The sequence below is a fragment of the Thunnus thynnus genome, chromosome 20, assembly GCF_963924715.1.
Source record: "Thunnus thynnus chromosome 20, fThuThy2.1, whole genome shotgun sequence".
Lineage (NCBI taxonomy): Eukaryota > Metazoa > Chordata > Actinopteri > Scombriformes > Scombridae > Thunnus > Thunnus thynnus.
Window position 1 is genome coordinate 16490929 of NC_089536.1, and position 16094 is coordinate 16507022.

Here is a 16094-nt window from a genome sequence, read left to right on the forward strand (position 1 = left end):
AATATTGAAGAAAAAAATAAACAAAAGACTTCATTGTGTCACTCCATCATTTATTTAGATTTCATTTTAAATCATGTGTTAAATTAGTATTCATGTGATCCAATTTGATGCAGCTATTGTGTGATCTGGGAATAGGTCTAGCTGCAGAACAAATTAGGCGACCATCAAATGATGAGTGAACTCATTTTGGTCTCATTACATGTGTACACCCATGAGCCTTTGTATCCAACACCCGTGTCACCTCACGGCACTGACAAACCTCTGAGCCCTGCTGGTGCCCTTAGGTGCCGTCATCCAACAAAATGAGCCTTAAGCGGAACTCTGAGTGATTTCTGTAATCTGCCTTGTTAATTAATAATTAAAAGATTCAAAGAGCAGTGTTTAGCAGCCTATTGCAGCAGTGAATGTGTCTTCTTAAAAGCAATAAAGATGTGTGTTCCCTGTGTAAGCTTCAGTGTCCAGTGGCAGCATGATTGAGAATTGTCCATTTCTGAAAGGTTGCAGAAAGCCCCTCAAGGATCTCTGGAAATCCCCTAACCCTATTTTGAAACCCGCATCTTTAAAGGGCAGGACTTGTGGCACTCCAAACAGGCTTTGATAATCCTCATAATGGCCTTCTAATTGTCTGGACCGGGCTCCTCAAAGTCTTCTCGTTGCAGCAATCCTTGGAAACAGATGTAGTGAGAGTTGCAGTAGACTGGCGTTTTGTTGGGGGAGGCCTGGACCTGTTCTGGCTTCTGTGAGGTGAATGGATTGGGTCCACTGTCCCTGATGTGCATCTCCAACTCGAGGAGGATCTGCAGGGAGTACTTGAGCTCCATCTCACTTTGGTGACAGAGAAAGAGAGAGAGAGAGCGAAGGAACCAATTAATGAAGTAAGTTTCATTTTATTATCCTCGTGAGAGACTGATGAGAGATTAAACACCTGTTCGAAGACTTATTTTAACATCCATCCTCAAGGGGACAGTTTGACAGAAATGAGAGGGGAACAGCATCAACAGAAGAGAGAGAGAACAACATCAATAACTTTGCAATATCATCAAGTTACAGTCTACTGGGGCAGTTTGTAGAGAATGCCTGCAGCAGAGGAAACAAATCTTTTCTTCAACATGGTCTTTACACAAACAGGAAACGGGCTTTTGCCACAGGAGGGAAAGAGTGTGAAGTGAGGGGAGGAGTGGGCAACGATAAGTGCTTTGAGACTGAGGACTGTGGTGATGAGGTCAGGTAGGTGAAGCGTAGGGACCAAAACATGATGTATGGGTGAACATGATTGTGCCATAAAGGAGGGCAGGATCTACTAAATAACAGTACTGAAAGAGAAGGAGGAGGAGGTGCAGTTGGTTGGGAAGGTTCTGTATTAAACAGTTATGACATTTTCTCCTTTACAAGTTTAAGAAAAAAGCAGAGAAGCATGAGACTAAGCAGGTGGAAAGCAAACTGTTCAACTGTATAACATGACAAGTGAATATTCAGATAGCAGATGCAACTTAATGACTCCCTCTGGAACAAAGAATTTTAAATGCACTATTGCTCAAAGGGGTATGAATTTTATTATCTCAGCTATAAACAGTGAAACGGGTACAGTTTTTACAGTAATGTGACTAACCTGAACATGGTGAAGAAGGAGGGGATGTTATAGTCTCTGAGCAACAGAAGGGTGGGCAGCCAACCTTCTATCAGACCCTGGTTAGCGTGGAACCCTGGGTTAAAAACACAGTAAAACACATATGAGTAATTATATCAGTAAGGCAGAAAGATTAATATCAAATGCACTCATATAGACATCATGAGAGAACATATTTGTTTTAGATACAAAACAACAAGAATGTCAACCTGGATGTGTTGTGAAAACACCACTCAGGCCACCAATTCTCCATTCAGGAAGTTGTACAGCCAACTTGTTTTCTGTTACCCATTTCATTATTAAAGCCCCTGAAAGCTAGGTTTTTGGCCACTTGGGGGCAGCAGAAACTAGCTGTAAACACAACTCTGACACGTTATTATCACATTTTTAAGTTGCTATGTTGACAATGTCGGCAAACAAGTTTCCTATTGTCATGTCCAGCACATACACAGCAACATTAGCATTCAATTGGAATCATAATCCCGGCCACCTGATGAATGTAAATCCAACATTCACTCTCTCTTTAGCTCTGTTTTGCTCTCCACCAACTCCTAAGGGAATTTGGCTCTTAAGCTGCTAAATGCTTGGCTATCTTTATCAGCTAGTTGATGACTTTGTCTGACTTCTGTTTGGTGCATACAGGTAGCATACAGGGTATTTAGAGCTTTTCCAGTGAGAACAGCTGCTGGCTGAAAACAATGCTATGAGAGTGGTGTGAGCGAATCGCAACAGCTAGCTGCAGGCCATGAAACCAAAACAATAAGCTAAAAGATGCTATAAACCCCTGTTATAAATTATTGTAATCCTTTCTTAATACAAAAACAATGGTCATTTTACATATTTCTCCATAACATTAAAGTCCCCCTCAAGGCATGTTTCAAGACATATTAAAACAATCAGCTTCAATTAACAGGTCAAACCTACATCGCTGAAAAGTCCATTCTCAGTTTATGTGCGCTGGATGTTTCATGTTTTCACATCATATTGTTTTATAGACAACGAGTGGCTGCAAAGTAGTTGTGTCACAAATCACGCTCATAGCTCTGAAACTGAGATTTATGGTGCGCGCAGAGAAACTTTCCACTCTCAGCAGATGAATGTGAAAACAGCCTTCAAGTGTCAAACTCTGCACATACATCATTCAGCACAGTGAAGCTCAAACATCCAACTGAAGGAACAAGAAGAAAAACACATTTTTGAGTGGAGGGAGGCTTTAAATATTCATTACTATATCAGCAATAGTCAAAGTAAAACAAAAAAACATCTTTAGGTATTATTCATTAAGAGTTTAACCCAGCAAAATAACAGGAAGCTGAAAATCAGGGCTTTTAATCTAGAATAAGCCACCCTTGCAACATTCCTATTTCCCTAAATGAGTTGGCTGAATGACAGACATTAAGAATCACTTATTGAGCTCTCTGTTTCTCATCCTACAGGTCTCATACAGCCTGACAGAGAAAAAAGTCAGGTCTCTTTCCCCAATGAGGTGAAGATCGAACGGATTACACTCGATTAGTCTCCAGTTTGCCACGTCTTCCTCTTGTTGTTGTCAATTTCAGCCTTTCTTATCAGTCAATATGACAAAGTTAATCTTGCTCCAAACAAGCTAACCTCATTTAAGAACTTCACCTGACTTGTTCAAACTCACACACCAGCTGAAAATTCACAGTGACATTCTTGCACATACACACCGACAATCCGGTGCAGCAGTCCAGCTATATTTAAGCTGGGTTGGGTACATAATCCTTCAGCATATTAACTGACAGATGTCACTTTCCCTCGACTCTGGTTTATTCAGTAGTATGCTTTTTTTTTTCTAGTGAAGTGAATAGCTTGTCCTTCAACCAGATGACTGAGGTTCAAGCCACCATGGCAGCAAATACTGTAAATCCACCCTGCTTATGTGTCCTTGAGTGAGACAAATCCAAGAGAGCAGGAAAATTTTCCCTGCACTGATTAATAAAGTCTCACATTATTAGTTTATCCAGGAAAATTATATAACTGTAGATTCATATTTAGTAAGCATCAAGGAAAAGTGCTTGTGCAAGGAAACTATGCATGTGAAAAATATGAATGCTGCAACATGAATTTCTTAAAGCTTCAGCTGTTCCGCACTGTACATACTGGTGTGTACACTGGTTATGTGTGTGTTGCGGGAGGGGAGGGGGGGGGGGGTGTTGAGCATGCCACAGAGGCGGAGGATTGTTGAGGCCTGTGATACTGGCACACAGATGGTATCATGTTATCTGCCGCCTGCCCCAAATTTCCAGGGGACTCAAACTGCAGAAAGAGATTGATTTGAATAATGCATACTGTGATACGAACATCCCCGAGGTTACGCTTCTCATCATGATAAAACATTTAACAGGGAGTTAGCGTTTAAGCGTTTAGACCTTCAGGAGATAAGGTGACAAAGAGACACTTCTGACTGTTAATGACTGCAATAATTGCCTGGCGCCAGAAAGAGTTTGGGCCATATGGCGGATAAAGTTGCTGTTAATGGTAATAGATTTATTTTGTTTCCTGGTCTGAATCTTTTAGGGAGGATTTCTCTAATACAACTCTCATTTATTCATGGATATCCAAAGCCATAGGGATGTTCTGTTTGTATTTACGACGTGCCTGTTCTCAGTGGTCTATCTTTGTATGGATGACATTACTTAGCTCACATCCATTTCCTTTGTGAGAGCTGACAGCTGACAGCACCCCCCCTCTCTCTTATTCCTTAAGGTCAATGTCTCTCTGTTTCCTCTGTTTATCTGTTTTCACTGCCTTCTAGTAGTCTTCTCTTTCTCACTGTGACTTTCACACACATACACACAAACACACACACACAACAAACACACACACCTTTCGTCATGCTGCTTGCTTCCCTATCACTTAAACAGTGTCATAATGCAGTGCTCTGCCAGCTTTGCGCTATGAAATGCAGTCAGCCACTCATGGTAGTTTACTCACAGGATGACTGATACCTGTATATTTAGCTCCGGCGGGGCCCGCAGTGATAACTGAGCCAGGGGTTATGAGTGTGGTTGGGTCAGGGCTTTGCTGCTGCTTTGCAGGTTAAAGGGTCAGAGAACAGACTCAGTGCAGAGCTTAGAAAGTGCAGAGTTATATTGCAACTTTAATGAGGTGATTGTCTGTGAGGGTGGACAGAGGAAAAGAGTTTAACTGTAACATCTTATTTGTCATGAAGTGTGGGAAAAAAAAGTTGCAGTTGTGATTTGTATTCCTAAATGGTGTAGTATTAAAACGTATGATCAAAAAACAGACGAAAAGGTCAGATATTTGTCCTCATAATAGTTTAGGGATGGTGAGATTCTTTTAAATCAATGATTTTGCACACGACCGGGGGTTACAATGTGTGCCAGAGTGAATCCGACAGGGGAACAGAGTCACTCTTTTCAAAAGGGCAGCTTACCGACATTATGCTGAGTCCAGCAATCAGAAGCCAAACTCTTTCCCAGCTGCTCACATTAATCACCCAAATCCCCAATAAAAGTCCAGAGCTAATGAATAGGCCAGATCCTGTGAGTTACACGTCTCCCACTCGCTCTGTTCCCTGAAAGAGGTAATTGTCAAACAAGCATAAAGAGAGACAAGTCACCGTTTCTCCAAGACAGCTGACCACTTAAGCTAAGCAGTTTCTATTTATAGACGCGCTGATCATATGGCTCTTCACTGGGTGATTTATATCATTTTGAGGTGAAAGACTCCTTTCAACCACACATATGTCAAGCTGTTAGTGCGTGTTCGATATCACCTCTTATATTTAGTTTGCGCATGTCTGGCAGGATGTTGTGAGTACTGTACATACCAGGATGAAATCCAACCACCAGGTCTGGCTTGGCTGCTTCCCCTTTCTCCACCAGCTCCTCCCAGAACTGGTGGTAAAGACCCTTATAGGCGCTGATGTAGACCCTCTGTCTGGGGCCAAACGCCCTGAGTGGAGGCCTCATGATGGGGCCTTCCACCACCTCTGGTCCCACCATGACTACTTCTATGCCTTGGTGTCCAGGGAACATGTTGTTCAGCTCATCGTAGTCGGTCAGTCTGGCTCCCATGGATTCATTGTGGGATGCGCCCGCTAGGTGAATAGTGAGGGGTTTAGCATACGGGTCAAGGCTGTAGTGCTGTACGGCCATGCCAACTGTGAGAACTCGAGAGAGGAACTCGCTCTGAATCCGCCATAAAGACTGTCGCAGGTCCTCGTCATCCGGCCGCGGTCTGCAGGCGTTCTTCCAAAGAGTTGCCATGTTGCCACCAGACAAGATGGTGTTCAGACATGGTGTGAGGTCCCCCTGCATGGAAAGCCAGTCCTCCCAGTTCTTCACCTCAGCAGCTGACTTACACCACTTCTTAGTGGGGAATGGAAGGTTGCCTGTGTGGGGGGTAGAAGATGTATGATGGATCCACCAAACTGAGGAAACAGATGAGAGTTGATTCTGTCTGGCAAGTTTAGCGTTTGAAAAGCAATCAGGGACATTCAAAGGCTGAGGAATTTTAATTAAAAATTCAAAAATGTATTGCTCTGTGGCTTTCTGTCACTTTCTCTCTCTCAGGCATTTCATTTCTGCAGCTCAGCTTTAAAAGTATGCCATCTCATTACTGTGATTTTCTCTGTTTTGTGACCTCAAACAGCTATTAAGGCATTTTAATTTCAGCTGCACCGGCTATTCATCTCTCACCAGTGAACATCAGCCACTCCACAAGCCTGTCAATGGCCACTAGACGCAGCTTCTTGCAGACCTTTTTGTGCAGAGGCCAGTCTTTTTTCTGACAATCCTTGGAGCAGTAGTACACATTCAAGCACCTGTGAGACAAAGATGGTGGGGTGGGGTGGGGTGGGGGTGGAGGGGGTCACAGAAACACAGAGGAATCAGTGAAAGGAATGAAAACTACACAAGTTTTTTGTTTGTTCTAAGATACATTGAAAGATTTAATCTGAAGAAACTGATGATTTATGACTTGAACATCATTTAGAAGACCTGAAGATCATCCAGAAGAAAAACTCAAGTCAGTGAGTCAGAGAATGCACAAGTGTCCTTGAAACTTCTGCACAGATACCTCGTCCTTAAGAGTAATAAACAGAGCAATGTGAGTCAGAATGAGAATCATGAAAGTGCTGGAAAAGTCACATGCTGGCACTGTTGGACTGTTGGTGGTAAATCTGAGATATTAAAGGTTGAAGTGGGTTTTACTTGTCACTAATTCTGTCGTCTGTCAACCTAAATGTCTGCTGCTACTGGTAACTTTTTGGAGAGAGGCAGTGGCAGCTGAGAATTTCTAGTGAATGCACAAAGCTGTGTGTGTGAATCATAGCGAGAGAGAGAGAGAGAGAGAGAGAGAGAGAGAGAGAGAGAGAGAGAGTGTGTGAGAGAGAGAGAGATAGGGGGGTAGAGAAGCAGAGAGCCAGATGACAAATGAGGCAAAAAAACAATGAAATATGAAGCATAGTGTGTCACACTCTCTATTGTCAATCCACTCCTCGAAATACATTCCGTGATGTTGTGACATTATAAACTGCTATAAGCTGCTCTTAACAGGCTCCAGAGTTGCAGAGAGATGAATCACAGTCAGGGGACTTTGCTATATTTGAATCTGGCCATTGTCCACCTTTGTAGAGCTGTCCACACCTTTGTAAGCTATCATTCTACTCCTGATACAACGGCATCTGGTAATGTTTCATACATGACAGCTATTGCACAACAATGTCAAAACAATGCCCTCACCAGGTTTCAGTTGCCAAAAATACTGCGATTGTCAACAATGATTAATGTTAATCAGTGTTAATGCTAGAATATTGTAAATCACACGCCATGGACAACTGCATCAGTGATCTCACCAATCATTCTCAAGCACCACCCTTCACTTGCTGGCTTTGCACTCACTTGACGCAACGCTTGAGGCTCTGTCCCTCAGTGAGATGCTCTGAGAGTTTGTTGCAGCCAGTGCAGAATTTAAAGGTCTCCTCCATCTTCTGGAACATCTCCTTGTAGTTACGGAATGAGATTCCTTTAGTCTTTCCTTCGACAGCGGCCCTTTTGTTTTTAAGGATAAGACACTTTATTTGCCGAGCACAAAATATGTTCAAGAATATGGTGGAATTTGAGACACAGAAGAAACATACAGAGCAAGTAGTGAAAGCATGGGATATATGGAGTGCAACTATATGAGTATTTAACCATGTAAACTAATCAAAGTCTGGATGTTATGTACATCATACATGTAACAAGAACTTTAGCTGAGTAACGGCTGGACAAGACAGTTGAGTTTACTAAGTTAGTTAGTTAGTTAAGATAGTTAGTTTTTACCTGTATTGTCCGTAGTCCTGCATGTTGAGGTTGTTGAGAATCACCTTAGAGAGCCCAGGAACGTTGGAGTCAAGAGAGTAGAAGCCAGATTGGTCCGAAAAGACGCTGTCATTCCCTGGAGCATAGGATTGTGGGAGCGCTGGGATCTGGGATGCCATTTTTTGGCCTTTACTTTGCACTAGGAGAGCAATGAAGCATTAAATGTTGTAATATTGTGCACATATCACATAATGTTTATTCCAAAAGGTGGACAGATGTTTGATTTGATGATGATTTTGTTTACCTTTTCCCATAAAATGGAAATCACAGTGTACTGTCAAAGTCTTAGACATGGACAGTTGGTTACAAGCAAATGTATGCTGTGCACTTACTGACAGATAGAAAGCACATTCAATGGGATGTGAGGGACAAGGACCCCCCCCCCCCCCTACCAGCTCAGACTGACATTTGAAAAGAAACAGGGCTAAAAACGAAGACTTTGACAGAAGGACTCCAGAGAGAGATTGAAAAGCTACTCTTTATGATGCATCGCCCACAAAAAGCCATTTCAAAAGTGCACAGTTGCAAAAGTGAAAGTAAAGGCCTCCACATTTTCAAGGATGACTTTCTCAAGGATGTACGATTATTTCAGCAACTTAATAGCTTATAAACATAATAACGACTCCTGAGAGTTAAATCCTACTTTAAACTGTGTTAATCTCAAGATAGATACTGTAGGTATCTCTGAACATACCTATAAAGGTGTAAAGTAGACAGATTATACACTTCAGACTGGGATGTGGTTTTAAAATACACCCTGTCACTCTCTTAGACACACACACACACTGGCCTAATGCCCCGATGACAGAAACCCTCACAACAAGAGGATCACCCAAATCTGAAACAAGCAGAGGCTTCATTAGACATGTTCTTTGAGGTACGTCATCATGCCACTGCCCTTGACAAAAATCCTCCGTCAGCTCACCACGATCCCCGCTCCCCCACTACTTGCATGTCACATGATTTATTCACTTGGCCTGTCGTGAGGGGAAAAAAAGAGGGGAGAGAAATGTGATCATCTAGTGGTGGCACACAGCTCTCTGTGGCTCCCTCTTTCTTTAGGTTTTAAAGCTTTAGGTTTCAAATGACTACATACTATCTTTAAATTTATCTTACATCAAATAAAACCTAAAATAGGGATCATAAAGTATCTCAAGCATCAAGCAATGGACAGAAGTTTAATCTACAGGCCTGCTTGTGCTGAACATTAATTAACCAAACTGCATTAAACTTCATGAAGCTTGCAGCAATAAGACTATATTCTTAACCTGAGATCTGCACATGAACACAAGTTTTTTTTCCCCACTTTAAGGGAACTCTGTATCTTTTCAATTTCATACTGTCTATTGCTGAGCAATAATTTGGCCTTATCATGTCTGCAGACAAAATTGAAAAGCCTTTATCTAATTAATTCCTTCATATCTACAGAGCACCAGGGGGTTGGAAATGAACAGATTTCCCACAAGAGGGCAGGTTTAACTTTTCTCTCAACATATCTTGACCATGACACTGCCAACTTATTCGCATGCACGGTCCTTTCGCTGACCAGTATACCCAGCATTATCACATTTTCACCTTGCCTTGCCACTCCAGACTAAGAAGATGACTCTGGTATGTCACAAAACAACACCAACAGATATTCTAGCATTCGTACCTTTGGTTCCAGACGAAAAGAGTGCTTTCTAGATGGGTTTCCTTGGTTCTTGGTTCAGAGGTGATTGACAACTCCTTATGCAGGATGTCACAATCCCAGTGTCTCTGCTGGGGTCTGTAAAATGTACCCCCACAGAGCTAAACAGGGCAGGGAGGGTGGGGGAAGTTTCGGGACTATGGAGTGTTCTAGACATCTGAGGTTTGAGGGGGACGGGGACAGGGACGGGGGGGCTGGGGGAGAGACAGGGAGCTGGACAGACTAGAGAGGGGGTTTGGTGGGAGGCAAAGAGGAGAGGTGCAGATCAGGGTAGAAATACATTTTTAGAAAGGAAGGGTGGGATGGAGTAAAGAAGGTGGGGAGGTTTGGGAGAAGATGGGTGGAGATTCAAAAAGGGAGGGGTGAGGAGGGGCGGACTTTTTTGGGCTTCAGAGACTCAGTCACATGGACTTACAGTATCTTTCCTGTTGTTGTCCAGTGGTTTTTTGCTGCTCCCCCAAATGTAATGCAACCGTTCAACCACGGCCTACCCTCGCTTATACGCACACACACACGAACAGAAATACACACACGAGGATAAAGTGCCAGAAAATCTGATAAATTAGAAAGATATATTCCATATAAAAATATTATTCTGCAAAAACACACTCAGTCTGCTGGGAAAGAGGGAGTCCAGAGATGAGAAGAGGCACATCACAGGCTGGGAAACGGAGAGCAAAGAGGAATCAATGATAACAAACACATCGGAAAGCGGATCTCTGAAATCGATAAAAGTTCAGTAAACAAGTGTATGTGTTAGTAAAAGAAAACGTTTGATATGTAAATATATCATCCTTTCATCAGAGCCCCGTCTTTTTCTTCTGAAATACTTCATGCTTGCAAGCTTCAACTTCCTCTTATTATTAATCAAAATCTAAATAATTTCTGCTCTGACTGTTTATAATTGTGTGCTTTTCAAGTTGTTTCTAACAAACTAACAGGACGAGCTGCTAACCTTTGCTAATTAGCCCTAAACAAGCATGAATGTCATGTAAAAGAACATCTTGTGCAAATCCATCCGGTAGATGTTGAGATATTTCACTGGATAAATGAAAACATTGACCTGCTGGTGGTGTCAGAGGAATACTCAATGAATCACCAGATTCATCCTCTGGGTACAATCAATAACTGAACCTAATTTCATGGTGATTCACTCCATTTATGAGACATTTCAGTGTGAGCCAAAGTGACACTGCCATTTCGCTACGTGGCTAAAAAGGTAAGCGAGCAAGTCTGTTCCTGTGTAATAAATGGAAATTGGTAGACAGAAATATGGATAACATTATGTTAGTAATAACAACAAATGTTGCCTTTTAATTTAAAAAAAATTTATTTGGTCCATTGGAACCTGAGATTGAAAATTAAACATACATGTTTGTACACATGTACTCATATTCCCCCCAGAAAAGATCAATAAAATATATATCACATTCGTCAGAGTTCCATTTTTTCAGCATTAGGTTTTTTTTTTTGTTTTTTTTTTTTACTACTTTGATACTTTTTTCTTTATTTTGTACAAGTTTAAAAGAGTCAGTTGATTCCCCGCCCCCATTTTATATCTTTTGTGTGGCTTAAGTTTGCAGTCTTTACAATTTACAAGGAGGGGACCAGACAAAGGAGAGGAGAGAGAAAAGGCGTGTTGGCTAGTCTGTGAATGACTAGCTTATCTCTGGCTGTTGCCTCTTCAGCAGCAGGGGGGGCCCCTTATGCATGGCGGGGTCACCGTCACAACTGAACAGGAGAGGATTGGGTTCACAGGACACCAGCAAGAGCCAAAGTGACAATTATGACAAAAACATTAAAAAAAAAAAAAAAAAAATCAATCTCATGTAAATGTAAAGTGATCCAGCAGTGACACTGAATTTTTGAGGTGCCTTGTCTTTGCAGGTGTTTCAGTGCAGGTTCATTTCTTGTTGAGCTAAATCCCTCTGGGCTCAAACGAAAGCCATAAATTATCACATTCCTTTATCTGTCATTCATCAGTTCAGTATTCAACAGTATTCATTAGACAACAGGCCTGCAAATCACTTACACAAATAAATTAGACGCTAAATTCACAGCTTCTTGGCTGTGACCACGCATTCACACTCACACAGGGCCAACAGACAGTTGAAAGTGGTCATTATACATTATGTTTCTTTGGAAAACGTATTTACAATTTCATTAAAGAAACATTACATGTAGTTTTCTTACAAATTATCCTGAAGATGTCATGAAGTACGGCCTACTAGAGCTGGTAGATGTGGTTGTGCAGAGTAAGTAAGACTGCAAGCATCGGGACACAGTGCTGCCATTTGACCATCAACGCTGACAATACCAACAAAAAGGGACGAAATGCCCATGAGACGGGCACGTTTCAGCACCTGTTTAACTCAAGGTCGCTGAGATGAAGTACTAAACTGAGTCATCTCATGAAGGAACTTTAATGTTTAGATTCAAAATGAATAAAACATAAAAAAAAAAACCCCTAATCATTCATTGTAGTATGAGTGCTCCAAGGATTTTACTTTCAAGTTTTTTCCCATTTCACTAAATAATAGTAAGACATCAACTTCATCCTGTTACTATAGTACCGCATTAGTCTCACCCCTCTCTCTAATTAAACATCTATGTTGCCATGGTGAGGACTGAAAGATCCTTCTTGAAACAGGAGTAATGGCTTTGACACTGGAGAAACGAGGAAGGACAGGCTGATGGGGTGCTACAAGAGGACCTACGTAACAACAGCTGTAGGCAACCTGTCCTTCGACACAGCCCGACCGAAAACTGCGACAGAACGAAACTACTTTCTGTGTCACAACATGTCTCGAGGGCTCTCTTCTGTCTCTCGTTATGTGTGCATGGAGTCTGACAAAATGGTAATTTGTTATTACACGAGGACTCCGTGCTGTTGCTACTGTGATGTCGGTGTATTCTTGTGGGAGGATGGCCCAGATGCTTGCGCTGCACCCAAGCAAACAAAAGTGGTCCCTGACCTCCCAAAGTAAACTCAGCGGCTCCTCTTAAGAGTTCCCCTATGGCAAACTGACTGTTCAAACAGCCACTAGCTCTTCTAGTACTCCCTAAGTACACTAAAAGTGTAAATCGTCACCCCGGCAAACTGTTGAAGTGTGAGAAATACCGATTGACCTTCAGTACCAAAACGATCCGACACAAATTTTTGGGGTGTCAAAATCCAAGAGTGCAAGGTGCAGCATTAATTCACCCTACATCATTGTGAAGAGAGTGTGAATTTATGTGTTGAGATATAAACTGACTGGTGAACTGGATGAAGCCTGAGGGGGAAACTACAAAGCTTGTCATGTAATGACTCACCTCCACAAGTCAAACCCCAAACTGGGAATGAGTGAAAATGGATTAAAGGGAGGAAAAAAAGGAGGTACAGTGGTTGCTTCTCGGTAGGGGAAAAAGCCAATATTGTATGTTTATGTCTATCAAAGCACTAGGATGAGAATTCTACTGTTTGTGGGTATTCACAAGATAAAAACCTGCATCACAATATTACTCTCTATATGAACCTGGCTAGTCAGAACAACAGAGATAAATAAAGATGCAATTCCAACTATCTGGACACCACACACCTGCCACAAAATCAGCTTGAGGTTTTGCTTGAGTCTGGCTTACTGTACAAATCATGGGTTTGGTCCTGAGCTAGAGAGAGCGCTAGACAGCACTGCGGTGATGATGGAGAGTGGGGACAAGCAGTACTGTATGGATGATGGCTTTTTCTACAACCTCAAACATGCACAAAAAACAGATGAGACGGCAACAAAGGTCATGTATAAAACAAGTAACACTGATACTGACAAGTCTCAAATTTAAAAAAAAAAACAAAAAACAAAACATGTATGACTGTGAGGAAAACTGGTAGTCGGGTTTGGCTCATCAAGTACCGTACTGAAGGCTCCCGCTTTGTTAGCTGTCCGAGGGAGCGGGCGACATGGAGGGTGGGGGGGGTGGGGAGTGTCTGATCGGGGCGGGTGATTGGCTCATAGGTTGTGGGTCGGTAAATGGCTCAGTAGTTACAGCACTCCACCCTGACTTTTCCGAAACTCATGGAAAGCAGGGTAGTCTCCAAGCATACGAAACTCAGGGCTGACATCTGCTCCACATACAGCGCTTGTACCAAAAATGTCCACATTTCATAGTTTGAACTGGTCCTTTCAGGTGCCTGGAGTTGGGGGGCTCCTGCATGAAAAATCATTTTTGTGAGTGAGTCCTGGTCACTCCATGTGGCCCGCCTCCCTCATTTCATCCTGACATGGCACATCCACTTGGCAAGGGACAGAGTGCATGCGGGCCGGATGAAAACTTCAGCATTTGTGGAGCGTTAAAAGGAGAGCACATAAACGCTGCCCGTTCCTGCTTTACATTCAGGTGTGTGTTCGTCCGAAGAAGACACACAAAATACACATCTTGCTCCGTGTTGTAGGGTCGAACATGCCGCTTGCCCCCCTTGCCTGGTTTTCCAGTGGTCTGACAGTTAATTGGATTAGAGTCTGTGTGTATGTGAGATAGTGGGCGGTGGTCATAGGGGCCTGGGCCGGTGTAGGCCGTCAATGTCTGGGGTGAGTTGGGGGCTGTGGGTGGCCTTGGTGGGGGTCCAGTCTCCCAGAGAGGCCTGGGCTGCCTTGCGGTGAGCGAGGCGGTGGGTGATGGAGAAGCCGGCGTTTCCCTCCAGCTGCGAAAGCACCACCAGCACCTGCCTGCAGGGGGAGACAGAGCATTGAAATAAAAACACACAAGCACAAAGCAGCTGAGAGGAGCCTCCAGCTGCAGACATTTCTAGCTTCAGTCAAGGCAGATTAAATATGAATACAAACATGGTATCTTCAGTTGTGCACTGTGTATGTAGGGACTGTAAGAAAATCATTGGTGTGAGGAGGGGGCTGAATCTTATATTTCATATTTCATTTTATAAAAAAGCAAGGCCCTATAAATATTTTCTTTGGACCCCCCCCCTGATATCCTCCCTCAGAATCTCAATACAAGATATTTATGGAAAACAGAAGAAAATGGTGAAAATACAGCCACTCTCTAATTTCAAATAAAGAGCTGCTAAATAAACACTTATGCAATTATCTAATGAGTGAACCAGGGAGAGGTGGCTGCTGATGGACTTTCTACCCACGCCAGACTCCAGACAATCAAAATAAATATGAATTTCTTTTCTTTTCTTTTTTTAAACATTTAATCTCACAAGGGAAGGCTGAAATAAAATCCCCTGCTCTCCCCAAAAAGTCAGACTACCCTCCATTCAGCTAAAAGAAAACAAAACAGCTACAAGAAAACAAAACAAAACATAACCACTCCCCTTTTCTGTCTCCTCCTCACCCCTTAATCATTTTCATACAGTCCCTAAGTATGCAACTGTTTTGGGAACTGTTTATGATTCACTCAGAAAAGGTAAAGCTACGATTGTAGGGAGACAAATAGATCAGTCAGCACTGTAAAGTAAATTGTTTGATTCATATCAGGATAAGATTCACACCTCCGTAGTTTTAATAATATGTGAGTTCACTCCAGTAACATTTACTGTACATCTTGTCTGGAATATGATTACCTTATCTTCTAAACGCTTTCACTTATGAACTGACTGTATAACTGTAAGTGAATAACAACATTAGAAAATAAGACTGATATTGCAGCGTTAAGTGTTTTTATCAAGTGAACTGCCATAATGTTCTTGTTAAAGGAGAGAGGATGTCATTAAGAGACATGGTCCTCATGCATGGTGACTTTTTTACAGTTTCCCATTAAGTGGGACATAACTCCGAGGTGAGGAGGCCGTAAATCTATATTAATGTGCGCTGTAATGGGTCTGTACAACTGAAACAGTTGTGGATGTCCACAGAACCTAAATTCAGAGAGATCTAATGATGTGTGAAGAGCTCCCCTGTGCTCGATTTCGCAGGTGTGTATCTGCCTATAATATTTTTAGGTCTTTAAAGGGCAGTGTACACTGAGTTCCCAAAAAAAAAACAAAAACAAAAAAAAAAAGGCTGCTATAACTGTAGGTAGATTATTAAGAAATATACTTTACAGCACTAATCCACTGGGATCATCGTGTTTATATAAGTGTGTCTGTGAAAGGATATACAGGAATTGACTACATGGGTGGATGTTTGCTGCACCTGTTCCAAATGTTCGCTAAGCATTTTAATCTCTTCCACTTGTTATCTGTTCAGGTTATTCCTACCGAGCCAAAATAGCTTGAAAAAAAAAAAAAAAGACTTTAAAGATTCCCTCTAGACATGTTTTAAGATGTATATAAAGTACTCTACTTTGAATTATAAATTGTGTCTCATATGGTTTCTCCACAAAAAAAGTTCAGTTATCTTGTTAAAAATCATTAAAATTCCCTCTACTCCTCCTCTATCATTAAAAATTACAGAATCTATAAATATGCAAATATATTTCATTT

General features: G+C 42.0%; 2 protein-coding genes across 4 annotated transcripts in view; both read right to left on the bottom strand.

Moving 5' to 3' along the window:
* Nucleotides 1–33: 33 nt before the first annotated feature.
* Nucleotides 34–9819, bottom strand: LOC137172294 (putative protein MSS51 homolog, mitochondrial). Its single transcript, XM_067576633.1, has 7 exons — nucleotides 9635–9819; nucleotides 7942–8119; nucleotides 7519–7668; nucleotides 6316–6440; nucleotides 5445–6008; nucleotides 1610–1703; nucleotides 34–825 (listed from the first exon to the last, which is right to left on the bottom strand). Exons 2-7 carry the CDS (start codon nucleotides 8097–8099, stop codon nucleotides 618–620), a joined length of 1299 nt encoding a protein of 432 aa, XP_067432734.1. The 5' UTR covers nucleotides 8100–8119; nucleotides 9635–9819; the 3' UTR covers nucleotides 34–617.
* A 1312-nt stretch (nucleotides 9820–11131) lies between these two features.
* The window catches only part of capn15 (calpain 15), a 42008-nt gene continuing 37045 nt past the window's right edge, over nucleotides 11132–16094 (bottom strand). For all 3 annotated transcript variants that reach the window (XM_067576631.1, XM_067576630.1, XM_067576629.1), the window contains exon 12: nucleotides 11132–14376. In XM_067576631.1, coding sequence (XP_067432732.1) covers nucleotides 14199–14376 — 178 coding nt within the window. In that variant the 3' untranslated portion in view covers nucleotides 11132–14198. The remainder of the gene's footprint in view (nucleotides 14377–16094) is intronic.